Source organism: Balaenoptera borealis, assembly GCF_965194805.1.
Source record: "Balaenoptera borealis genome assembly, chromosome: 9".
Taxonomy (NCBI): domain Eukaryota; kingdom Metazoa; phylum Chordata; class Mammalia; order Artiodactyla; family Balaenopteridae; genus Balaenoptera; species Balaenoptera borealis.
The window spans coordinates 72173532-72201257 of record NC_138873.1 but is presented as its reverse complement, the minus strand read 5'-3'; the positions used below and the strand labels follow the sequence as shown (position 1 = coordinate 72201257).

The window sequence follows — 27726 nt, the reverse complement described above, 5'->3', positions numbered from 1 at the left end:
CTAAGCTAGTCAAAGGCTATGTAATCAATTCCATGGTTTTAGGTTTTGCCTCTCAAATCTTTATCTCTATATCCAGTGGGGTTGTAAGGGAAGTATTGATTGAGCATCTTTTCCTTACCCATATTTCTTTCTTATACACTATGAATTAAAGCCCTCATGTGTCCACTAGAATGGAGGGGATTTTTTTGTTTGTCTCTTTGTTTTTAAGTATCTTTTCTTCAGGTGTCTCTTTGCAAATGGAAATGACATAAAAACAATTTTTGAACCCATAATTGCTTTTTCTTTCAAGGTCCTGTGGTCTCTCAACACATCCCGTTTACCAACACATTGCCTATATGTAACTCTGAATCCCAGACCAGTTATACAACACCAATAATTTAATTAGATATTGTTATGGACAACTGATTTTTGCTGGGGGTGAGGGAAAGTTGGCCTCTTAAAATATAAATCTGCCAGCTCCATCAGCATGAAGCCTGGGGTTTTTTGGCAGTTGTTGTTTGTACATTTCATTGCCCTTTCGTACTGGGTTTGACCAGCCTTTCTTTACTTGCCTGAGGGGGGATCTCAGAACTTTATTCTTGGCACGTGACTCTGGTAGTGGCTTTGTGTTTACCACAGGGCACTGCTCAGATCTCTCTTCCTACCTCTCTTTCCAAACCCCTGGTATTGTCCCAGAGAGGAAAATCTAATGGCTCACACTGCCTTGGTGTTTTAACCAAATTCTGAAAGCCTGCCAGGGCCACTGAACACAGAGGCCTCGAAAGCATTTCCTTAATCAGACTTGCGCAGTCATCAGTCTGTAGCTGTGCCACAGGCTTCTTTCCACACTGGTAAGGCATTGAGATCCTCCAGAGGGAGATGTCCTTCAGTTAGATGTGCCCTATCACACTGGTTGGCTCATTTATCATTGGCTGACCCATTTCGGTAAATCTCTGTTAGATGAATGAAGTCTTTCAAAAGGTATTGGGGCTTTGCCTAGAGAGTATGAATGTGAAATGCTAACCATACACACGGCTTAAGGCTGCAGCCCTGACCATTTCCCTTGGAGCCAAGATGCTCTCCCGAGAGGAAATAATGGAGCTTAAAGTAAAGAGAAAGATGTTTGCTTGATGAGATGGTCCCCCTCCAAACACTTGCCACTTGCAAGTGGATGAAGCTGAGAACAGAGAACACAGCTCTGGTGAAGAAGAGGCTTATCTCTTCAGGATTCTGCTTATCTAGTTTGTTTCATTCCTGTTAGGAAGAGTCCACGTTCTCCAGGAACATAGATAGAAATTTATGAAGATTACAGGAAGAACTAATCATTCATTCTGTCTAAGAAGAAAATGTATGTTCGTTACACTTAAGTAACGCAATCTACAAAGACTGCAAGGTGGGTCCTAGTGCCGATCGCCACTTCCCATTCTTCAGGCTTGTCTTGGTTGCAGGACAGTCTGGACACGTGTGTGTCTGTGTGGCTCTTGTCCTCACCACCTGTCCTGAATTCATTTCTGCCTTTTGCTCAGAAAGTCTCTTTTTTTTTTTTTTTTAAATAAATTTATTTATTTATTTATTTATATTTATTTTTGGCTGTGTTGGGTCTTCGTTTCTGTGCTAGGGCTTTCTCCAGTTGCGGCGAGCAGGGGCCGCTCTTCATCGCGGTGCGCGGGCCTCTCACCGTCGCGGAGCACAGGCTCCAGACGCACAGGCTCAGTAGTTGCGGCTCACGGGCTTAGTCACTCCGCGGCATGCGGGATCCTCCCAGACCAGGGCTCGAACCCGCGTCCCCTGCATTGGCAGGCAGAGTCCCAACCACTGTGCCACCAGGGAAGCCCAAAGTCTCTGTCTTTAAAAAATTTTTTCTCAATTTGTTCCAATAACAGAGTTTATGTACTAAATCTTTGTCAGTTGACTTCTAGGGGAGAATTTGCTTCCCTCACCCCCCAAGTCTGCTCTGGCTGTGGCTGACTTTCTGTCTCTAGCCCCCTTGGTGGAAAGAATCCCTCCACACTGAGACTCCCCCAGTGCACCCCGCCATGACGCTGCCTGTGCAACTATTGTATCTCTCTCCCTACCCACCGACTCCACAGATTACAATTAAATTACTCAGTGCCCATTATCATGTAATCTTCCAAAAGTTCTCAGATGAGGAATTGTCAGACTGGGGAAGGAGCTCCTGAGAATATAACTGCCGGATCAGGGAATCTCAGCATTTGACAAAATCAAACCTAGAAAGGTGATTCAGAATGTTTGTAATTTATACTTCACCTGTAATTACTTTGGCATCCTTCCCCAAAGCCTGTGTGTTCTGTGAAGCAGGGACTGAGTTTATCTTGCTCACTAATATATCCCCAGAACCTAGTACAGAGCCAGGAATGTAAAGGTAGTTAATAATGTTCATTTTGATTGGTACTTTCATAGTATCTAGCACTGGTGCTCAATAAAAGTGGATGAATTTCTGTCTTTTGTCTGTCTGATATATTCTAAATTAACTTGCATTAACTTCACGGCTTTCCAGTCCCATTTTTAATTATATTTCCAGTAGCATCCTTATATTTTCACTCACCAAGAAGATGTTCTCAATTATTCTTCATGTCAAGTACCGGTGGGGCACCTGAAAGAAGTTTATGGAACGAATGACTATGTGATCTTGGGAGGGTTATTTGGTATCCAAGAGGTAACAATAATTTGGGATCCTGGGCATAAAACAGGGAACAGGGAAACAGGTGGGACCATCCACTCAGACCTGAGACAAGAGGGAACTTTCCAGGCCTTGGTAAGATGGTGGAATCAAAGCAACCATTGCCTACTTTGTCCACCATCATGTGAGTGATCTCTGCCCACTTTCTGCTGGAGGATCCCAAACCCGCATGCCGAGGTTTCCATGTGTGTATCTTTATATAGAGAAGAAATATCTTTATATAGAGAAGATAGAGAGTGAATTAAATGCTTTAAAATTTTATGATTGAAATACTTAATAAGTCAGCATAGCAGAGTGGATAAGAGTATAGATTCTGGGGCAGATTCTAGATTTGAATTGGGCAGGCTGCGTGACCTGGGGCAAGTTATTTAAACTTTCTGTGCCTCAGTTTCTTCATCTGTAAAATGGAAATGAAGATAATAATAATACCTGTCCTACTTCATTTGGTTGTAATGTGGAAAAAATGAGTTCCTCTTTATAAAGTACAGATAACAGTAAATGATGCACAAATGTTAAATATAAACAAGGAATTTTCTTTGGGAGAAAGAAGATAAGGATGTTCCCATGTATCTTAGCATCTGAAGTCTCTTCTTCTGTTGCAAATATTCTGTATTTCTTTAGAAACTGCAAAAATCCATGATATCTACCTAAGATTTAAGGAAGCATGAGTTATTTTTTTTTAACATCTTTATTGGAGTATAGTTGCTTTACAATGTTGTGTTAGTTTCTGCTGTATAACAAAGTGAATCACCTATATGTATACATATATCTCCATATCCCCTCCCTCTTGCATCTCCCTCCCACCCTCCCTATCCCACCCCTCTAGGTGGTCACAAAGCACCGAGCTGATCTCCCTGTGCTATGCATCTGCTTCCCACTAGCTATCTATTTTACATTTGATAGTGTATATATGTCAAAGCTACTCTCTCACTTCATCCCAGATTACCCTTCCCCCTCCCCATGTCCTCAAGTTCATTCTCTACCTCTGCGTCTTTATTCCTGTCCTGCCCCTAGGTTCATCAGAACCTTTTTTTTTTTTTTTTTTAGATTCCATATGTATGTGTTAGCGTATAGTATTTGTTTTTCTCTTTCTGACTTACTTCACTTTGTAGGACAGACCCTAGGTCCATCCACCTCATTACAAATAACTCAGTTTTGTTTCTTTTTATGGCTGAGTAATATTCCATTGTATATATGTGCCACATCTTTATCCATTCATCTGTCAGTGGACACTTAGGTTGCTTCCATGTCCTGGCTATTTTAAATAGAGCTGCAATGAACATCGTGGTACATGACTCTTTTTGAATTATGGTTTTCTCAGGGTGTATGCCCAGTAGTGGGATTGCTGGGTCATATGGTAGTTCTATTTTTAGTTTTTTAAGGGACCTCCATACTGTTCTCCATAGTGGCTGTATCAATTTACATTTCCACCAGCAGTGCAAAAGGGTTCTGTTTTCTCCACACCCTCTCCAGCATTTATTGTTTGTAGATTTGTTGATGTTGGCCATTCTGACCTGTGTGAAGGGATACCTCATTGAAGTTTTGAGTTGCATTTCTCTAATGATTAGTGATGTTGAGCATCCTTTCATGTGTCTGTTGGCAATCTGTATATCTTCTTTGAAGAAATGTCTATTTAGGTCTTCTGCCCATTTTGGGATTGGGGTTTTTTTTGATATTGAGCTGCATGAGCTGCTTGTATATTTTGGAGATTAATCCTTTGTCAGTTGCTTGGTTTGCAAATATTTTCTCCCATTCTGAAGGTTGTCTTTTCATCTTGTTTATGGTTTCCTTTGCTGTGCAAAAGCTTTTAAGTTTCATTAGGTCCCATTTGTTTATTTTTGTTTTTCTTTCCATTTCTCAAGGAGGTGGGTCAAAAAGGATCTTGCTGTGATTTATGTCATAGAGTGTTCTGCCTATGTTTTCCTCTAAGAATTTTATAGTGCCTGGCCTTACATTTAGGTCTTTAATCCATTTTGAGTTTATTTTTGTGTATGGTGTTAGAAAGTGTTCTAACTTCATTCTTTTACATGTAGCTGTCCAGTTTTCCCAGCACCATTTATTGAAGAGGCTGTCTTTTCTCCATTGTATATTCTTGCCTCCTTTATCAAAGATAAGGTGACCATATGTGTGTGGGTTTATCTCTGAGCTTTCTATCCTGTTCCATTGATCTATATTTCTGTTTCTGTGCCAGTACCATACTATCTTGCTTACTGTAGCTTTGTAGTATTTTTTGAAGTCTGGGAGCCTGATTCCTCCAGCTCTGTTTTTCTTTCTCAGATTGCTTTGGCTATTTGGGGTCTTTTATGTTTCCATACAAATTGTGAAATTTTTTGTTCTGGTTCTGTGAAAAATGCCATTGGTAGTTTGATAGGGATTGCATTGAATCTGTAGATTGCTTTGGGTAGTATAGTCATTTTCACAATGTTGATTCTTCCAATCCGAGAACATGGTATATCTCTCCATCTGTTTGTATTGTGTTTAATTTCTTTCATCAGTGTCTTATAGTTTTCTGCATTCAGGTCTTTTGCCTCCTTAGGTAGGTTTATTCCTAAGTATTTTATTCTTTTTGTTGCAGTGGTAAGTAGGAGTGTTTCCTTAATTTCTCTTTCAGATTTTTTGTCATTAGTGTATAGGAATGCACCAGATTTCTGTGCATTAATTTTGTATCTTGCTACTCTAGCATATTCATTGATTAGCTCTAGTAGTTTTCTGGTAGCATCTTTAGAATTCTCTTTGTATAGTATCATGTCATCTGCAAACGGTGACAGTTTTACTTCTTTTCTGATTTGGATTCCTTTTATTTCTTTTTCTTCTCTGATTGCTGTGGCTAAAACTTCCAAAACTATGTTGAATAATAGTGGTGAGAGTGGGCAACCTTGTTTTGTTCCTGATCTTAGAGGAAATGGTTTCAGTTTTTCACCATTGAGAACGATGTTGGCTGTGGATTCGTCTATATGGACTTTATTATGTCGAGGTAGGTTCCTTCTATGCCCACTTTCCAGAGAGTTTTTATCATAAATTGGTGTGGAAATTTGTCAAAAGCTTTTTCTGTATCTACTGAGATTATCATATGGTTTTTATCCTTCAATTTGTTAATATGGTGTATCACATTGATTAATTTGTGTACATTGAAGAATCCTTGCATTCCTGGGATAAACCCCGCTTGATCATGGTGTATGATCCTTTTAATGTGCTGTTGTATTCTGTTTGCTAGTATTTTGTTGAGGATTTTTCTATGTTCATCAGTGATATTGGCCTGTAGTTTTCTTTTTTTGTGGCATCTTTGTCTGGTTTTGGTATCAGGGTGATGGTGGCCTCATAGAAGGAGTTTGGGAGTGTTCCTCCCTCTGCTAAATTTTGGAAGAGTTTGAGAAAGATAGGTGTTAGCTCTTCTCTAAATGTTTGATAGAATTCACCTGTGAAACCATCTGGTCCTGGGCTTTTGTCTGTTGGAAGATATTTAATCACAGTTTCTATTTCAGTGCCTGTGATTGGTCTGTTTATATTTTCTATTTCTTCCTGATTCAGTCTCAGAAGGTTGTGCTTTTCTAATAATTTGTCCATTTCTTCCAGGTTGTCCATTTTATTGGCATATTGTTGCTTGTAGTAATATCTCATGATCCTTTGTGTTTCTGCAGTGTCAGTTGTTACTTCTCCTTTTTCATTTCTAAATCTGTTGATTTGAGTCTTCTCCCTTTCTTGATGAGTGTGGCTAATGGTTTATCAATTTTGTTTATCTTCTCAAAGAACCAACTTTTAATTTTATTGATTTTTGCTATTGTTTCCTGCATTTCTTTTTCATTTATTTCTGATCTGATCTTTATGATTTCTTTCCTTCTGCTAACTTTGGGGTTTTTTGGTTCTTCTTTCTCTGATTGCTTTAGGTGTAAGGTTAGGTTGTTTATTTGAGATTTTTCTTGTTTCTTGAGGTAGATTTGTATTGCTATAAACTTCCCTCTTAGAACTGCTTTTGCTGCATCCCAAGGTTTTGGGTCATCGTGTTTTCATTGTCATTTGTTTCTAGGTAGTTTTTGATTTCTTCTTTGATTTCTTCAGTGATCTCTTAGTTATTTAGTAGCATATTGTTTAGCCTCCATGTGTTTGTATTTTTTACTGTTTTTTTCCTGTAATTGATATCTAGTTTCATAGTGTTGTGGTCGGAAAAGATACTTGATACAATTTCAATTTTCTTAAATTTACCAAGGCTTGATTTGTGACCCAAGATATGATATATCCTGGAGAATGTTCCATGAGCACTTGAGAAAAATGTGTATTCTGTTGTTTTTGGGTGGAATGTCCTATAAATATCAATTAAGTCCATCTTGTTGAATGTGTCATTTAGAGCTTGTGTTTCCTTATTTCTTTTCATTTTGGATGGTCTGTCCATTAGTGAAAGTGGGGTGTTAAAGTCCCCTACTATTATTGTGTTACTGTCGATTTCCCCTTTTATGGCTCTTAGCATCTGCCTTATGTATTGTGGTGCTCCTTTTTTGGGTGCATAAATATGAACAATTGTTATATCTTCTTCTTGGATTGATTCCATGATCATTATGCAGTGTTCTTCTTTGTCTCTTATAATAGTCTATTTTAAAGTCTATTTTGTTTGATATTAGAATTCCTCCTCCAGCTTTCTTTTGATTTCCATTTGCATGGAATATCTTTTTCCAACCCTTCACTTTCAGTCTGTATGTGTCCCTAGGTCTGAAGTGGGTCTCTTGTAGACAGCATTGTACGGGTCTTATTTTTGTATCCATTCAGCCAGTCTATGTCTTTTGGTTGGAGCATTTAATCCATTTACATTTAAGGTAATTATTTATATGTATGTTCTTATTACCATTTTCTTAATTGTTTTGGGTTTGTTTTTGTAGGTCTTTTCCTTCTCTTGTGATTCCTGCCTAGAGAAGTTCCTTTAGCATTTGTTGTAAAGCTGGTTTGGTGGTGCTGAATAAGGAAGCATGAGTTATTGATTTAAACTGTCCATCTTGTATAGAGCTAAACGTCTCCCACCCAAAGAGACATCTGAAATGGAGCCCACAGTTGATTGCTCTTTGATGATTCAGTGTTCATTCTGCTTCCAAAATCTGGGGGGGACATCCATTAGAGTTTGGCAAAAACTGTGCTCTCTAATCAGCAGTACAAGCCCTGAGTTTTCATCAGAAGCTGAAGGGAAAAACTGGTTTTCAAACAATGTAATTGCTATCTAAAGCCAGAGCTTGCCCCATTTGTCAGATTTTTGAGTTAAATGATTTCACCTGGTCCTGGGAGGGAACTGACAGCTCAGTGTCTCATCCAGCCTCTATGGATAACTGTTTCTGGTGACTAAAGGAACTACAGGCACATTCATAGTCTGAATTTAATCAGGTGCCATGCTGCTTATGGATTCATTTAAGCAATATACAGCATAATCCTCTCTGGAAGATTAAAGGGCACTGATTTTCCCGCTATGATGAGGAAGAAAGTGCTTTGTGAACTTTGGATTTTTCTTATAAGGCAAATAACTTACCAAGGCTGAACCCAGAGGGCTAAAAATGAAAGAGGAAATGGGTAGAAAATTAAAATAATTGGGAAGTCCAGGGGCAAAGGTGGACTCAGGTGGTGGGGTCGGTAAGAGGCAGAGCTGGAGGAGGGATGAAGGGATGGGTGCCCAGGGACCCACTGATCTGCGTGCTACCTGGAAAATACCTCTGTTCCCACTTGGCATGGTTGTCTTGCTTGATTGACTGCTTTTATTCAAATATTCCATCCATCTGTCTAGATTTGACATGGTTTGGTATCACTGTTCTGCTCTGATGTTATGAGTTTAGCTAAATTCAGATTCCAAGAGCAGTTTATAATGAAAGCCCTTTATTTATTTATTTATTTATTTATTTTTAATAGCTCTTTATTGGAGTATAATTGCTTCACAATACTATGTTAGTTTCTATTGTACAACAAAGTGAATCAGCTATATGCATACATATATCCCCATATCCCCTCCCTCTTGAGCCTCCCTCCCACCCTCCCTATCCCACATCTCTAGCTAATCGCAAAGCACAGAGCTGATCTCCCTGTGAAAAGTCCTTTATTTGGAATGTGAGAGAAATCGGTCTGATGGGAATGACATCTCCACCTTGGTTTCTCAGTTCCATCCCTTTCTCCTTTTGATACCCATCTAGCCTATCTTGGTGGACCAAGTCCCAGGTCCTTACCTCTGGCAGATCTCAAAGGTGATTCAAAATGGGCACCTGCCCCTTTTGGGAAGGGTTTATGGACCCTCCCGAGAAGGCATGAAGCTCACTTAGCAGACTGATGCCTGCTACTTGACACTTGAACAAACCCCTCCCTCTTCCTTTGCCAGACTCCTGACTGATCACAAGATGAGACTGTCCAATCAGACTCAAAGGAATCAGAGATTTTATCCAGGGTGGGTCAAGCTTTCCTGATAATTTCAAGGAGACAACTAATCAAAAGGCACAGGGTAAGCAGGGACCAGCCTAAGACTGTCAACACAGGTCTTCAGGCCCTTTCTTGAAGTACTGGACCCACTCTAGCTCAGGGGAATACAGGAGGTCTCTAAGGGACGTGCCCAGGTCATATCACATACAGAAGAGGACCGTTTTAGTCTTGCAATCTCTCTTTTTTATATTTAGCTGGTTACAGGGCTTAAATGCCTGTGACAGGGAGCCCTGCCCCAGAAGTTCACAAAGCCCATGTTTGTATACCAGAAGCAATCCTAGGCAACCTAGTACCCATGGCTAAACCTTCCCTTAGGGAAGAACTCTCCCACCAGCAATTCAGTTACTTTGCTTGGCAGAAGACCTGTCATTAGCATCTTTACAAGGAGATTAGACCAAGCTACCTTCTTTGTTTCCTAGGGCCACCTCTGTCCCCTTAATGAGGAGAGTGGGTTGAATTTTGTCCTCCCAGAGATAAAGTGCCTTCTCCCTTGGAAAGCCTGAGGGAGCCCTGCACTGTGGAATCCATGCTGAGAGCAAATGTCACAGAGTCCATTTTTCTCAGCAAAGGAAAGCCATGTTCTGAGGTCTCCCAAAACAGCAGATAGTGAAAACCTTCCTTTCTGTTTGAAAACTACTGCCCGGGGAATTTTTCCCCCCTCATTATGTTTTGCTTATGTGCCAGAGTTTGAGTTCCCTAAGCCATTATCACATCTTGTGAAAAGGAAGCAGCCCAGCTCTAGAAAATGTTCTTGGGCACAGAGAAAAACCACAACATGGACATGAAGTGCAGCGAGCAGCTGCATCGTCTCCCTGGGAGAGGTTCTAGTTTCATGGAAAGCCTACTGGAAGCAAAACCCACTCAGATCTTGGGGTGAGGCTGGTTTTTTTATTTTTAAAATTTTTTTATTGAAGCATAGTTGATTTACCATGTTGTGTTAGCTTCGGGTGTACGGCAAAGTGATGCAGATATAGATATATGTACATGTATACATATATGATGGAAAAGATACAGGATATAGCAAGACATTCAATATAATTCTCTGTGCTATACAGTAGGTCCTTGTTGATTATCTATTTTATATATAGTTGTGTGTATATTTTAATTCCCAAATCCTAATTTTATCCCCCTGCCCCCCACTTTCCCCTTTGGTAGCCGTAAGCTTGTTTTCTATGTCTGTGAGTCTGCCTCTGTTTTGTAAATAAGTTCATTTGTATCTTTTTTTTTTTTTAGATTCCACATACAAGTGATATCATATGATATTTGTCTGATTTACTTCACTTAGTATGATAATCTCTGGGTCCATCCATATTGCTGCAAATGGCATTATTTCATTCTTTTTTATGGCTGAGTAATATTCTGTTATATGTATATATGTACCACATCTTCCTTATCCATTCGTCTGTTGATGGACATTCAGGTTGCTTCCATATCTTGGCTATTGAAAATAGTGCTGTTACGAACATTGGGGTGCAGGTTTCTTTTCTTTTCTTTCTTTCTTTTTTTTTAAAATAAATTTATTTATTTATTTATTTATATTTGGCTGTGTTGGGTCTTCGTTGCTGTGTGCGAGCTTTCTCTAGTTGCCGTGAGCAGGGGCTGCTCTTTGTTGTGGTGAGCGGGCTTCTCATTGCGGTGGCTTCTCTTGTTGCAGAGCACGGGCTCTAGGCACATGGGCTTCAGTAGTTGTGGCTTGTGGGCTCTAGAGTGCAGGCTCAGTAGTTGTGGCGCGCGGGCTTAGTTGCTCTGAGGCATGTGGGATCTTCCCGGACCAGGGCTCGAACCCATGTCCCCTGCATTGTCAGGCGGATTCTTAACCACTGCACCACCAGGGAAGTCCCAGGTATCTTTTTGAATTAGAGTTTTCTCCGGATATATGCCCAGGAGTGGAGTTGCTGGATGATATGGTAGTTCTATTTTTGGTTTTTTAAGGAACCTCCATACTGTTTCCTATAGTGGTTGTACCAACTTACATTCCCACCAACAGTATAGGAGGGTTCCCTTTTCTGGGGGTGAGGCTGCTTTGATGTAGGCCATCCTTGATTCCACTTTTCATGTGACTCTGGAATTGAAACAAAATTAGTTGTTACTTGTGAGGATTGGATGGCTGATGCCTTGTCACCAAGAGGAGCATGAACAGATTCGTTGACTTGCCCAGAGCACAAAATTACTTACTTTTGGACTCAGACTCAAAATCTCATCTTTTCTCCATAAGGCCGCAACTGTGGCCATGTGATTACTGCCAACATCATGCACAAATAGGTGTAACCGCTGCTGCCCCTGATGAATATTTACCTGTGACAGACACCATCCTAAGCTCTTCACATAAGTGACCCCCTTCTAGTTGCAACAATCCTGGAGACAATGTTTATCCCCATTTTGCAGATGAGGAAACTGAGGCACAGAAAAGTGAGTGGCAGAGCAGACATTCAACCCTGGGTCTCTCTAACTCGGCCCCTGCCTCCTCACTGCCTGCTGCAATTCTTCTCCTTCACTGCTCGGATCCCACCAAACAACTTCATTCCATTCATTAATTTTTAACATTTTTTTTCCTCAAATGAACAAGGGTGAGCAATTATTTTGCCAGGGCACAGACACTGTGAATTTCGAGCTCTCTTCAGGACTGAGCCTCTGCAGGGTTTCCCATCTGCTAGATAGATGTGAGTTTCACATTGTTTTCACCTGACATCCTTTCCCTTCCACTGAATATTCCCTCTTTGTCATATATTACATATAGTATATTACATGTAGTATATAAATATAGAGTCTATATTTTTATAAATATGATACATTTATGTTTATGTATGATACACATGCATATGTATATGTGTATGTGCATATATACATATGTGTGTGCATATATCTATATATACACACACACATACATACATATATACATATCTCCTCTCCTATTCTAGGTCTAATCTGGCTTTGCCCTCAGGTAATGAGGACTTGAAGAGGGAGCGTGCTACCATCTTTTCATTAACTTCTCCCTCTAAAAAGAGACCTGCTAGAAACCTGCCAGGGAAAGATGTGTTTACTTTTCTTAATTTCCGAGTGCAGAGAATGCCTGTGATGTTCCAAGATGACTGTACTTCTGGGTAAATAAAATCCAGTGGTAATAATGGATTATACAATCCAGTTAAACTATTGTAAAGCAAAAGGGCAGCATTTCATTAATCAGAACATACTGAAATCACTGAAAAAATAATCATGCAATTCTCAAAATAACCAATGCTTGAAGGTGGAGATGAGGTCAGACCCCTGTTTCATCCAGACATCACTCCTACACATGGACCAGCATTTCTGTTGTACCAAGCATTTTTGTTATCCATACTCAGATCCTTATCTTACACTTCTAGTTTCTTCGAAGTCATATGAAATGGCATAAGTTTCCATTTCTGAGGTACTGTAATTTCATGAAAAGAGCATACTTTAGAAACACAATGTAAGAACAGCATTTGATATTTATGAGTTACGGTTCTCCATGAACAAACGTGGATAAAGCACGTGCTATGTGCTGGGCATGGAGTTTAAGAACATGGATAAAATACAGTCAGCCTTTGAGAACTTCACAGCTTAGAAAAGAAAATATATTACGCTGTAATGAGCACTGCTTCTGAGGTTTAACCTCTTTGCTATGTTAAAAATGCAGTAATTTTCAGGGAATTCAGGATGTGTTGCCCACTAGGGAAGTCTGAGTTGGGACAGCAGAAATCCAGGCCCACAGGTCAGGACGTGGCTTGCACGGAGCCCTGGGGCAGGGGCTCGTGAGGCTGGATTTTCCTCCTTCCCCATGACTCAGGGTGTGCTCCTGGGTCACTCACTGGACACTCTAAGCCTTTGCTTTCTTTTGTGTAGCAGGGACAATCCCTGATCCGCTCACCTCACGCCATCATCGTGAGGTCAAATATGAAAAAAACACACAAAAACATTTTGAAGACTGTGTCAGGTATCTGTAACCTCCATGAAGGCATTTTTTTTTCTTCCTGTTTTGCTCACTCTTGCATCCCTAGCGTCTAAAACAATGCCCAAATCATGATAGATGCACGATACATATTATTGAATGAATGCACTCCATAATAAAAGAACTTGGCTTTTTGCTTTAAACTATTCCAAATTATGGTAATTGATTCTTTTCTATTTTATAAAAGGAGAAACTCATTTTATATAACTTCTAGAGTCACCGCATCTCAGGGCTGGAAGTGATCTTACACAGCACCCAGCCCAACCTTGCAGGATGACTTCCCTTCCCTTTGAATCCTTGCTTAGTGGCCTGTCCAGCCTGTTCCAGATCACAGCCTCTCTCAGGGCCACTGGGCAGAAGTTCCCCTCAGTCAGCTGAAACCTACCTCAACCTGGGGCCACAGAACAATTCTCCCCCCAACTCCTACCCCTTCACTTAGTAAAGTTATCATCTCTCCCTCAGATTTCTCACATCCAGCCTAAATTGAGTAATTTCTCATTTATAAACTTAGGGTACTTCATTACTATATTTCTTGTTAATGAGATAAGTAGAAATTTAGAATTTTTAAACAAAACAAAAACTCTTACTAGTACATGACTGCTGTTATCCACTGCAGGCTCTTGCAAAGGTGAACGCTGATGGCACCACCTCTTGGCAGACATCTGAAAAATGTCCGCAAATGTAAAATGAATATTCAACTACAAAAAGAATAATTGCTGTGAATTTTGTCGTATCTGCCATCATATAAGATAAACACGAATACCATGGCAGCAAACTTACAGAAGAAAAAAAGTGGAATCCACCAATCTATCATTAATGAGATATATTGTGGCACCTACTCAATGAAATCTTATAGCTATTAAACGGGATGGTCATAAAGATTATATAAAAAAATAGAAAATGCCTACAATATAATGGAATTAAGTGAAAAAACATATACAAGTTTGTGAGCACCATGTGATTATGATGTAAACATAATTGTAAACAGCCATGCTTTACAACAGTCTAAAAGTAAGGGCAAAATGCTATCATTGGTAGTTTTATGGTAGTGAAGTTATATATAATTTTCTTCTTTTTATCTTTCTGTAAAGTGCTGGGGCTACTTTTAAAATAATAAGAATTTGGGAACTTCCCTGGTGGCCCAGTGGTTAAGAATCCACCAGCCAACGCAGGGGACATGGGTTCGAGCCCTGTTCCGGGAAGATCCCATATGCTGCGGAGCAACTAAGCCCGTGAGCCACAGCTACTGAGCCTGCGCTCTAGAGCCCGTGAGCCACAACTACTGAAGCCTGTGCGCCTAGAGCCTGTGCTCTGCAACAAGAGAAGTCACCGCAATGAGAAGCCCGTGCACCACAACGAAGAGTAGCCCCGGCTTGCCGTAACTAGAGAAAGCCTGCGTGCAGCAACGAAGACCCAGTGCAGCCAAAAATAAATAAAATAAATAAATTTATTTTAAAAATAGTCTTTAAAAAAAAATAAGAATTTAAATGTTTTTACATTTATTTAAATATTTCTTTCTGAGACTTTATATGCAAACACGTATACCCAGATGCACACACACTCACACACACACACGCACATCTCTTCCTCATTATTCATCTTCTTCACTTTGAGTAAGTTTCTACAAAATAGAGGCATGCATTTTGGTGGAGCCAGAAATATGAAGCATAGTTTTAGGGATAGTCTGAGGAGAGGCTGAAGTATGCTGAATGCTTTCAGCTCATAGGGACATAGTTCTATCCTTGTTAAGCATTAGTTTCCACATCTATAAAATGGGGATAAGAACAACAACAGCAGCAGTTTCATAGGATTGTTGTGAGGATTGAATGTGATGTCTCCAAAACACTTGGCATGGCATGGAGTAAGTGCTCTGAGTATTACTGGCTTCTACTCTGAGATCACTGTAAAATTGCAATGGATTGAAATTGTGTGTGTGTGTGCAATGAAGAGTAGCCCCCGCTCGCCGCAACTAGAGAAAGCCAGCGGGCAGCAATGAAGACCCAACACAGCCAAAGATAAAAATTAAAAAAAAAAAAAAAAAAAGATGGTGAGTGCAAAATTCCCCTGAGGCAAAGTTACCAGGAAGAGAAAGGTGGAAGGAAGGTGGGCCCCATGGGAAGATGAAGCTATTCAGGGCTGCAGGACCCCATGCAGGTAGGTAGCATGCAGACAGAGAGAGGCGTGCCCGTGGAAGGGACACCCACATGGCTGTAGCCTCCAATAACAGAGCTGGTGTGAATATAGGTTTTTACTCTGGAATAATTCCTGCATGCCTTATATTGGCTGTGATACAGTTTAAGGAAAAAGAAGGTGCAAGTAGCCAGGACAAGCCAATCTCTCCTTCTTCTTTGCTGTCAGACTCGATCAGCCCAGAGCCAGCAGACTGAATTTTCTTCATTATTGTGTGATGGTAAACAAGCAGCCACCAGAAATTCACTCCAAAATTCACAATTTGATTTGGAGGAAAAGAAACATGTAAGCGTTAGAGCCTCTAGCTACAAGTTATCACCACAAGGCTATAGTTTCTCCCTGGGCCACTGTCTCTCTCTCCCTGGTGGTGTAAAATGTATTCTAGTTGACATTAAAGAGTGGCTGGCAGCTCCATCGTCTTCACTGAACGCCAAACATGAACTAAAATGCATTAGGTGTTTTGTCCGCCTGGTGCCCCATCTGTGGATGGACGTCTGCACCGTTCTGCTGGAGGAACAATAGGATTAACAGCAAGGGAGAGCGCCAAGCAAATGCTCACGTCTCGGAAGGGAAGGAATGGGGTGGATATCCCGAGGAGGGGGTCTGTGTGTGCACGTGTGTGCAGGTGGCGTTCCCAGGCATGCGTTTGCTCCACGCAAACAAAAGGGAACAGTTTGCGAGGGAGAGCAGTTTACATGTACTCAGGAACAACTGTGCTAATTTGAAAAGAGCCACAAGATAACCAAGACAAGGCAATGAAATTCAAGTTATGCAAAGGGTAAGGAAAAGGTGACAATTCTCAAATCACCTAAGAAAATTAGTGGAGAGCCCCTACCATGGATGACTTGGGAGAGATTGTCTACTGGAACGTGGCCGGCTGCAGCCTGTGCTCCTCGCGTCATAGATTTCTGAACACTCACCCTCCTATTTATTTTTGGAAACTTCATTGAGCAACTATATAGAGGCCAGTTGTACTTTCTGCTCCCCGGGATAACTTTGCATAGTGGAGTATGCGTGTGTGTGTGTGTGTGATTTTGCCTTGGATTTGGGTTGATTTTTTTTTTTTTTTTTTTTTTGACTACGGGTTACATTTTTTTCTCTTATATTTTGCAATGAAGGGAAGAGTTGGCGCACAAATAATGGCTAAGGACAAATTATAAATTTTACCCCATCTTTTTGATTAAAATGGAAACTGTAAAATGTTTTTATGATAGATTATCCAGTTCTTTGAAGAAAACAATTGAGTTACAGGGTTAATGCTGTCGTACTATACAGTTTAACATCTGAAAACAATGTCAATTTTTCGTTCCCATCCTTTTCTTCAGTTGATCCTCGCCCATTACTGGACTCACTAAATCATTGCCAAGTTTCCCTCACCCAGACACATTAGCTATTAGGGATGTGTCCTTCTCTGAGACAAGTCTGGATTTTTACTGCTTCCTGCTGGCCCATTGGCATGAGTCCTGGCCAACTGGAAAATTAATGGAGCTGTCCCAGGTCTTGGACCAACACTGAGCCCTGCCTGCAGGTCCTGGAAGCTGCCCACCAGCCATCGCCAGCGGGTCACGCCAAGCCCACGCTCCCTTCTTTACTCTCCCCTTCCTTTTCCCTATCCCCTCTCCACCTCTGCAGTGATTTTCTTAATGCCTCCACGTTTTTTTCCCCAGGTCATTCTGCTTCCAAATCTTTCCTTGTTGTCCAGACACTTGGGAACCCCCTTGCTGTCTTTCATTGTCATTTATCTTTTTCCATGAGAAATTTCTTAACCAGCTGTCATCCTGAACAGCTGGAAGGGAATCTCTCTTATGTTTCCTTATATATCCACCCTTTCCTTCCCTAAATTTCCCCATCCCCAGTAGGGTTCAGCATAAAGCATGGTACTCACCACTGAATGAACAAATGACTGAATTTCTCAAAGGTAATCCAGATAACTATTCTTTTGTCCCCAGCTGTTATCTTAATTGATTTTCTTACTCTGTTCTCTGGTGTATTTCATCAATGATTTCCTCTCTCAACTCTGCCTTCAATTTCTCTCTTCCTTCTGGACCCTTGCTGTCAATCTATAAACAGGTTTAAGTCTCTTTTGTTGGAAACAAACGAATAAAGGCAAAACACACGCAACTTCTCCCTTAACTCCGCATCCCATTCATTTATTCAACATATGTTACTGGGCCTACTGTGTGCCGGTGTTGCTGCTGGTACCAGATGAAGACAGAACAGGTACTGCTCTCATAGAGACAGTGAGGGGTGCAGGTGATAAATATACAAACACGGAAAGCTCTAGCTGCAGCTCTGTTATTCAAGGCGAGGCCACTTGGTGCCTTTGTTAGAAGACTTTCTATCCCCCCTTCCTGCAGGTTGATATGCCTTGGTGACAGAGTGTGGGCTGGATTTCAGTCTCCTGGTCCCCTGGGCCTTCATAGGCCTGCACAAAGGTCCTCAGCAGTCCCACCCGCCCCCCTCCCCAGCCTCCTGAGAGAAGTAGCCTGCAACTGCAGCCCTTATTCCTGACACAGCAGCAACCTGGCCTCAATTCTCATCACGTGACCTCCATGTAAAGGCCAATGGGCTTTGGTTCTTAATCACATGACCTTGGGCCTTAGACACTAGTGCCCATTTCTCTGTCGGGTTCCATCTTCCTCCTCTTTTCCACCCCCAATTTCCCTAGTTGCTCTTTCCCTCCCTCCCTCCCTCCCTCCCTCCTCCCTTCCTTCCTTCACCAGCCCTCTCGTGTTTTCACTTCACATTCCCGGGGAGCAATCTCACCTCACCTCTCCACTGATGAATCCCAAGTTGTCTTCAGGTTGCTGTTCCCGTATTTCCAAGGCCTAGCACCATGGGCATGTGGCCAGCATGGAGGCCTAGGACTCCACGCTTAGGGGGGCCTCATTTGAGATTTAATGCTCTGTGGTCACCATATTGAAATTCTTAAAAATTTTATCTTTGACTTTTGAATTTGTGTTTTATAAACCTATGAGTTTGCTAGGGCTGCCATAACAAAACACCACGGACTGGATGGCTTAAAGAACAGACATTTTTTTTCTCACACTTCTGGGGACTGGAATTCCAAGATCAAGATGTCTGCTGGGTTGGTTTCCTCTGAGGAAAAGAAAGGGCAGGATCTGTTCCAGGTCTCTCTTCTTGGCTTGCAGAGGCCCATCCTCTTGCTGCCTCTTCACATGGTTATCCCTCTGAACATGCCCCTGGTCTCTCTCTGTGTCCTAATCTCTTCTTCTTATAAAGATGCCAGTCAGCTACCCCCTCCTTTTGCCTTTCGAGTGGACCTGGGTGCAGATGCTGGGAGGGTTGCGGTCCAGCCATCCTTGCCCAGGAGTGGCAGCACCACTGCATGTTTGGAGGTGATGTGGCAGGGCTCAGCCTTGCACCCATGCCCACATATCCAGAGCGTCCTGGCTGATGCTGCAATCCCTTGGGGGTCACCTGTGGTCCGTGGATTGGGCAGCAGGCCATGGCAAGGGAAATTGACTTCCCTACCTCCCAGTCACGGGTCAGTCAGCCCCTTTGAGAATTTGACTAAAGCTAACAAACCTCTCCTGTGAAAAGTTTCCATACAAAGACATCCATGATTTCATACATGTTCAGGGGGTAATGGACTCCAGTGAAGCTAATGTGTGGACCACCTGTGGTTTGGCTCTGCTTACCTTTCCAGCCTCATCTCAACACCTGTCTCACCATGCTGCAGGTCTCCTGAGTTGCTGTAGCCCTTCTCTGAATGCATTTTCTCCCATGCTTCCATATTTTTGCATCTGCTCTTTACTCTGCCTACCATATGCTTTTCTTCGTTATCATTATAACAGACTACTGTATATCCTTCAAAACTGAAGTTACATTCTATCTCCATGAATCCTTATTGTCATTACCTAAGGTAAAACAAGGTGCTCCTGTCGGGCCTCTATGCATCTCTTTTATAAGATTTATAACACTAAAGTCTGATTATTTCCCAATTTCTCTGTCCCTTCTACTAGATTGCAAGCACTTTTGAGGGCAAGACTGTGTTTCAATCATTTGCCATTTTCACGGTGCCTGATGCAGAGCTGAGCACAATAAATAGACGTATTTGTTGATCACTCAGGTGAATGCATGTGTGAATGGATAATTGAATGAGGAGATACGTGAGGTTGTGGAGGAGGGTGTGAACTTTAGAGTCACACAGGCCTGGGTTTAAATCTTGACTCTGTCCATGACTGGTCTTGTGGTCTTCGGGACATTACTCTTAAACCTCAGTTTTCCAATTTCAGAAGGCAGCAAATAGAATTTACCTCAAAGTAAACTGCTGCCCATTTATACTGACAAACAACAACTATGACTACATATAACTGAGTCCTATCACTAAATTTCTGTGAGCTTGAAAGGTATTTTGGAATGAAGAGGCCAAATTAAGGGACAGTGGACAGAGGAAGATAGATACCGTATGATGTCACTTATATGTGGACTCTAAAAAATACAACAAACTAGTGAATATAACAAAAAAGAAACAACTCACAGATAAAGAGAACAAACTAGTGGTTGCCAGTGAGGAAAGGGAAGGGAGCAGTGACAGTACAACGGTAGGTGATTAAGAGGTACAAACTCATATATAAAATAAGCTACAAGGATATACTGTACAACACAGGGAATATAGCCAATATTTTATAATAACTATAAACGGAGTATAACCTTTAAATATTGTGACTATTGTACACCTGTAACTTCTATAATTTTGTGCATCAACTATTCGCCAGTTTTAAAAAGGGATAATGAAGCTGGGTTCTTATGGATTAATTTATGAACAAAAAAACCCTCATTAAATATTATTTAAATAATAAAACCCTGGATGCAAGGCACTCTGCTAGGACCTGTAGAGAAATTAAATATAAAGTGGCCTATATGGGCTTCCCTGGTGGCGCAGTGGTTGAGAATCTGCCTGCCAATGCAGGGGACACGGGTTCGAGCCCTGGTCTGGGAGGATCCCACATGCCGCGGAGCAACTGGGCCCGTGAGCCACAATTACTGAGCCTGCGCATCTGGAGCCTGTGGTCCGCAACAAGAGAGGCCGCGATAGTGAGAGGCCCACACACCGCGATCAAGAGTGGCCCCCACTTGCCACAACTAGAGAAAGCCCTCGCACAGAAACGAAGACCCAACACAGCCATAAATAAATAAAATTTTAAAAAAATACGTTAAAGTGGCCTATGGAGGAATAGGAGGAGTCTATTTTAGAGTGCAACTCTAAAATGACAGGTGCCATAAGAGAGGTATAAAATTTTAGAACAAGAGTTCATTGGTAGCTGGGGCAGCAAGGAAGGCTTCCTGGAAGAAGTAGTCCAGGAAGAAGTCCATTTGAGATGGACCTTGAAGAAAAGATAGGAAGATGCTGCTGGCACTGGGGGAGGGAAGAAGGAGACGGATTGCAGCCATGGGGAGGCAGAGATACCTGGGAGAGAAACAGGAGCTCTGCCATCCCGTTGATGACGCTGCTCCCATTGGATGCTCTAATTTCAGCCTCTGAAACTGACGGTGTGCAGTGTTTTCCACACAGTACGATGCGCCCTTGTTCTCTGCCTCATGAGCCATTGGCACTCTTCCCAAAAGTAGCCACCTGACTCTGACAGCTGAGGCAGAGACGGTCCTGCTTGCACCACTGCTTCTCAGCAGCAGTGGTTCTGTGGCTCTGCTCTCTGACCGGCTTCACCACACCCTGCTGCCCTGTAGTACAAGCTCTACTGTGTGGGTGACGGATCGCAACCTGGTGACCAGGAATGTGCAACTGGAACCAATGTGGAGAATTAAGGAAGGACTAGTGAATCTCATCACAGATGGTCACATTATGTCACTTAGAATTCAACTACCTTTGGACGAGGCTGAGGAATATAGTTGTAAAGATGGCTGGCAAAATATTTCATTTGACATGGAGTAATGAAATTAGCTTTAAAAAAGATGAATCAGCTGGCATTTCTAGGAATCCTTTTCTGGCACTGGGAGAGCGAGTTAATCACACAGCCACCAACCTGCCTGCGTGTTGCTCTTGCTGCATTTCTTCCACTGCAGTGCAGTGGTGGTTAAACTTCGGTTCTGGGGCGCCAGGCTTCCTGAGCTTGAAGGCAAGCCCCTCCTTGCACTAATATGTGACATTGGGTAATTCATGTAACATCTCTAAGCTACAGTCTCCTCGTTCTTAACATGGAAATGGTTATAATTGCTGCCTTATAGGTGCCTGTGCGTGGGAAAAGAAATGATTCATTCAGTAAAACCCATCTCAGTGGCTGGTCCACAGCAAGTGCTTTCGCCCCAGATACCAGCAGAATTTGATCCCTCATGTTTAGATCTTTACTCAAAAGCCATCTCCACGGTGAGGCCGTCTCCGATCACCTGGTTTAAAACTACACCCCCCCCCCGCCGCCGTCAACATTTTCTGTGCCCTTCCTGAGTTATTTCTTCTCTACAGCATGTGTCGCTATCCATATGGGACATGTACTTATTTGTTCTGTTGACTGCCTGTCTCTACACTAGAATATAGGCTCCAGGAGGCTATTTTCTCAGCGCCCAGATCAGTGTCCGGCATGGAAGACGGACTCGATAAATATTTACTGGAAGGGAGGAGTGAGCCACGTCGCTAATTTGAAACTACGCCCGGCCCAGTCCCATCCTTTGGGGGCTCCGTTTGGGGGATATTTGACTGGGTGGGCGCCAGTACCAGGAGGCAGGAGGAGATAAATTTGAGGTAGTAATTAAAGTAGCACATGATGGAGGGTCCCAGCATAACTGAACTTGAACCCTACTGCTGAGGATTTTTCCTAACCCTCATCCATCCTGCATCCTGCACTCCTTCTCGCTCAGCTCTTGGGCTCCCGTCACTCAAAGTTGGCCAAGGGGACGCACTGCCCAGCCGGGAGGGCGAACAATTCTCTCCGATCCCTTTCCCTTCCTCGCGGCAGGCTCTCATCCAGACGGTGCGCGAGCGCCCCCGGGCGCAGAGGGTTCCGCCGAGCTCGCTCCTCCCGGCCCGGCGCCCTCGGGCTCGTGGGGTGGGGCCGGGGGCGGCCCCGCGCCCCGCGCAGCCTCCGCCGCAGGTCGGGAGCGCGCGTTCCCGCCGCACCGCAGCGCCGGGAGCCACCCGCCGGCCAGGCGGCTGGAGGCGGCGGCGGCGCTCACGCACCTTGCAGGAGCCGGTAACCGCCGGCGGGACGGGGCGCCGCGGGCGTGCGCCTCCGGCTCCCACGGTCGGGCTCGCTCGGGTTTGGGGGTGGTTTTTAGTTTGGCGGAGTTGGAGGATGGGAGCGGGGAGGGGAGATCTGGGGCTCGAGGGTGCCCAGGGCAAGAGTGCGGGGCCGTGGAGAGCACCCAAGTTCAAAGCCTTCTTCGCAGCGGGATGATGTGCGTGTCCTGCGCTAGGGCGTCGGAAAAGGCTGAAAGCGCGGCGCTTGGGGCTAGGGTGGGCTTCCTCCTCTCGCTCCCGCTCACTGACCCGTCACACCTTCTCCCGCCCGGGGGGAGAACGGCAAGCGCCGATGTGCCCGGCAAGCGAGAGAGCCCCCCGACCCGGGCGCGGGGGATCTGCTGGTCCAGGCGGAACGCGCCGCCCGCAGCCCTCGGGTGCGAACCCCCTGCCTTGGGCCGGGCTCTGGGAATGATGCCGGTTTGACGGTTGGTTAATTCATTTCGTTTGCGCTGGGGCGCCTGCCTGCAGGTCATTTTACTGATTAGAGGGAAATACCGGTTTCGTTTTTCTCCCTGTTTCCGTCCTTTCTGCGTAATCAATTGAGGAAGACAAAGAGTCGCCTCATTAGAAACTTGTTCGGAGGCTTTGTGGTTTCCGCCGCGGTTTAGATGACACGGGCAATCCCAGATAATGCTGTGGATTTCATCTGACGAAAACGAAACCTTCCGTGGTGTTCAGAAAGCAAAGCGAGCTTGGGGGGAAATGTCCCTGCTACTCCAGGGAGGAGAAGGGAACTCCCACGTGTAAATTAATTCTCATGAAAACCCTAAAGGTAAGTGGTCGTATTTCCAGTTTCCCTGTGAAGAAAATTAGGTTGAGATATTGAGTAAGTTTTCCCAGTTGAATCCCCCAGTTAATGCTGAGGAGGAAGGGTCTGGAAACTAGGACTGTGAACCAGTGGCCCTTAGGTACATCACTTGGGGACGCATCACTGAGAACGCAGGCAGGAAAGGCCCCCAGCTGTAAGGATTGGGTCCCGAACGCAGGAGAGGCTGCCAGGAGCTGGGGTGCCCAACAATAAAGAGTTGTGTTCGAATCGGGAATATCATCCAGTGTTTATGGAAGATGAGGCGATATTAACAGGTGACAGGGGAAGGCTGAGTTGCTACCAATAGATTTCCTTCTTTTCAATGTGAGAAGGGCAGCCCAAATCCCTTTAAGAGGATCTGGAAACCCTGAAACCAGGCTGGATTGTTCAAGGCCCAAATAGCAGGCATCCTAGAGCAGTGAAAGCTTTCACAGTCCCTCAGAGCAGGCTTGAGAAATGAGAGCAGAGCCAGCAGACTTCAAAAGAAGGAAACACTGAATCCTGGCAGCCCTCCAGAACAAATTCTTACAGAAGCTAGCTCAAGACCACCTAGGAAAGGATTTACAAATTCAATTTATGCCAAACGGACTTCTTTCTCTTTTCTAGCAACCTACTGGGGCTGTAGATTGGGGCATGCCATATCCACTGTGGGTTGTGACCTTTAGTGGAATGCTATCAGTGTAGTGAGTTGCACCAGCATTTTTTAAAACATGAAATTCAATAGAAGGGAAGAGAAAGCATCAGAGTGCATTGTTTGTGCAAGGGCAGGTATTGTTTTATGAATTGTGTGTGTGTGTGTGTGTGTGTGTGTGTGTGTGTGTGCGCGCGCGCGCGCGCGCAAGGTGTGTGTCCATTGTTTATCGTACTGCCTCAGCATGGGTGTGCATACCTAACCCCGGCTGCCCCATTGTTTCTTCCAGGCTAACTTCATCTGCTCACAGTGGGGGGCTGTCTTTTACCTTGCAAATAATATCATCAACACCTTCTGGAAAGTGTAAACTTCCTCCTCCCCATTTCTCTAGGCCCCCAGATGTTGAGATATTTTGCCAATCGGAATTCTCAGTCCCCTCCCCACTCCCCATCATGGATGATCTAAAGTGTGTCCTGCCTTTGCAGAGACGTTTTACGAAATATCATACTATCCCTAAGGATAAGGCGTAGGAAGAGTGGACACACCACAAGGCATCGTCCCTGAGTCTGCACCTCCTGGTGTCACTCATCAGGCGAGAGACATAGAGGGGACATTTATCAGAGCTGTGGCAATTACAGATCTGGGAGGATACTCTCTGAGACCCATTTTATCTCTGGACAAGAGATAATAATACTAGAATGTTTTGGCTCACAGTAGGGTTGAAGGTCCTGTTCTGCATTTGGGTTCAAAGAATCAATGAAAAAAGTAAAGGATGGGGTGGCCCCGTTAAGCAGCATTTCATGTGAGAGAAGAAACCTGAGGGTCTTAATGGCCCACCAGGCCCGAATGAACCATCGTGTGAAGTAGCTGCTCAATAGCAAACGTGGGTTGTGAGAGCAGTGATAAGGACAGGGGTTTTTTAGAAATAGATATTCTCATGGAGCTTATTACGTGTCAGGCAGAGTTATAAGTGTTTTGTAATTTTTTCTCAATCCTGTAGCACCCCCATGAAGTAGGGAATATAATTATCACCATTCCCATTTAACAGATGATGAAACTAAGGCACAGAGGGATTAAGTATTTGGTCCAAGATTACATAGAGGATCTATGAGATGCTAAAATGATGGATGTTTTTTGAAAGTCTCAGTTTAATTATTGCTAGTGTCTGTGTTACCCAGATCTATGTAATTTTCCCCTGCCTAGAGAACATTGGTACATTTCATAACCCTTCAAGTGAAAATAATTTATAAGCCTCAAGTAATTATTCTCCCTAAAGGTGCGCTTGTTTTCCTCATGCATGTACTTGGGAACAGCAAAAACAACAATTAAAGGCAAAGGTGGGGCAGCTGAGGGAGCTGCTTCCTTAAGGATTGGCTCTGAATTTGCCTGGTTGAATAAGAAAAAAAAAATAACTAGGAGATGAGTGAGGGTATTGCTTATAAACATTACCTGTCTTTCTCCTAACATTTGTGTAGATTTTCCCAGAAAATATAATTTTATCTTCTGTTAAAAAAAAAAAAAGGAAAAAATCAGAAATTTATGATGAAGATCTGAAAATCTGGAAACTACTAGAAACTATATCATGTAAACCTACATATATTCCTACCAGAGCTTCTTTAAAATTTCCACTAAATTACCTCAACAGGCGAGGAGAGTTATCCCGTTTTTCTGGGAGTCCAAAGCGGAGGCCAAGGCTGCCAGAAGCAAGTAGATGTTTATCTTGAGCTTCCATTTGATATTTGCAGTTTACTTTGTAATGTGTCTGCACTTTTTTAATATAAAAATGTCTTCCAAGTTTTCTCTTAAAATTGATGCTCCAAGAGGTTGAACCAGGTGTGACCCAAGATTTGGGGGCTATTTGACACCCTCAGTCCTAGGAAAACAGAGGGGAGACCTAGGAGGGATTAGATCGTTAGAAAATGATCATTAGAAGGTGTAGCTTTCCTGCTACTCTGTCTGCAGCTCTTAAACCACTGCTTTAAATTTCCTTTTCTGTAGAACAGAGATTGAAATACCTGGTCCCCTTCCTTTCTTGCTTGTTTGTCAAAGGAATGATTCAGCTCAGGACTGTAAGGAACAGTGTGTGCTGCTTGGAGATAGAGTCCATCAGCAATAAATACAAAGTAGGCTTGTTTGCCAGATCATCCTCAAAGTGATTTAAGAGATGGCCATTCTCGCCCTCCTTAGTCTTACTCATGCCAGGAGTTTCAAAAATTCCACTAATTAAAATGGAAAGGGCAGTTGTTTCCCTAGTACCATTAAAACGTTAATTCATCTGGCTGTCATGCTTTATACTAGCATCTATATAAATCAGTATGAGGGTTCAATAAGAGGCACCAAGGGAGTCTGATTTATACCGTCTCGTTATTAAAATGACAGATTTAAGTAATTCATGTGATGGAATTTGAGAAAAGGGAAAGAGTCCTCGGGGGCTGAGATAGTTGGACAGATTTCCATGGGGGAAACGGTGACTGAGCCCTACCCTCAAAGGTAGGCAGGAGTCTGGAGAGTGGGAGATGGCAGTGCAGGCTGGCAGGTGGGACAGAGTGGGCAAAGACTCAGAGGGCCATCTCTGAGGGTCCCCCCACCCCAGGCTCCTCTGCCATAATGAGCCCTTCCTTTCTTAATGACTGTGTTGCACCTGCTATCTGTTTGTGTCATTGGGCTTTTTTGATGCTTCTCAACCTGTGTGTGTTTGTGTGTGTTTAAGAGGGTGAAATTCAGCAGGGGAAAGCATGGTTCTAAATTCAAGCCTGAATTCTCTGAATTCTTTGAGGGTACAGGCCTTGACTTTTCAACCGCCACTAAATCACTCAAAGTCAAGCTCACAGTGTTGAGAATATCCGTGTTGGGCTGAATTGACTCATACTAATTTTAATGTGTTCATGTTCTTTCTCCTTGAAGGACATGGTGATGAGGCCATGATAAATGTAGTGGCTAAAGATGGCATATAGTGGGATAGATTAATGGCATTTGGTTTTCTTTCCAAAAATGTATTTGTTATTTGGTGAGAGTAGGAGTGATTGGTATAAAGTAAGTTATTTTTAATGGCTTTTCTAGGAGAGTTTGTCTAATTAACTCATCAAAGAGAACATTGGTTTTAAAAAATTACTTTCAGCAGCTGTATTAGTATGCTAGGACCACTGTAACAAAATACCTGAATCTGAGTGGCTTCAACAACAGAAATTCATTGTCTCACAGCTCTGGAGACTGGAAGTCCAAGATCAAGGTGTCAGCAGGGTTGGTTTCCTCTGAGGACCGTAAGGGAAGGATCTGTTCTGGTCCTCTCTGTTTAGCTTATAGATGACCGTCTTTCTGCTGCCTCTTCACAAGGTTGTCCCTGTGCATGAGTGCTCCTGGTGTCTCTCTGTGTGTCCTAATCGCCTCTTCTTATAAGGACACCAGTCAGATGGCATTAGGGCTCATCCCAACAGCCTCATTTTAACTTAAGTACCTCTTTAAAGACTCTGTTTCCAAATATAGTCACATCCAAAGGTATTGGGAGCTAGGATTTCAACCTATAAATTTTGGGGAACACAACTCAGCCCATAGTAGGACCTTATCCATATTGTACTACACACACACACACACACACACAAACACACACACACACATATACATACATACACACACAGTTTTCACAAACAGACACACATCATTGAGTTTGTGATGCAAGTGGAAAGCAACATAGTCTTTCATTAAGCTCTAGAGTCATAGGTCTGGAAGGGAATTTCACTACAGCTCTTTTAGCCCTTTCTCTTTGCTGTCAGAGAGAGTGAATATTTAAGCCATTCCA

At 43.1% G+C, this 27726-nt stretch overlaps 1 protein-coding gene across 5 annotated transcripts in view; it reads left to right on the top strand.

Annotated features, from left to right (window-relative positions):
* The window catches only part of MRAP2 (melanocortin 2 receptor accessory protein 2), an 83894-nt gene that overhangs the window by 13549 nt on the left and 42619 nt on the right, over positions 1-27726 (top strand). Inside the window, exon 1 of one of the 5 annotated variants that reach the window (XM_082406032.1) lies at positions 22322-22342. The exons of 1 other annotated variant lie outside the window; for it this stretch is intronic. Coding sequence is in view for 1 of the 4 variants with exons in the window: in XM_082406028.1 (XP_082262154.1) it covers positions 23249-23263 (15 nt within the window). In the remaining 3 variants the exon portion in view is untranslated. 3 more of the 5 variants (XM_082406030.1, XM_082406029.1, XM_082406028.1) reach the window with 3 other exon arrangements.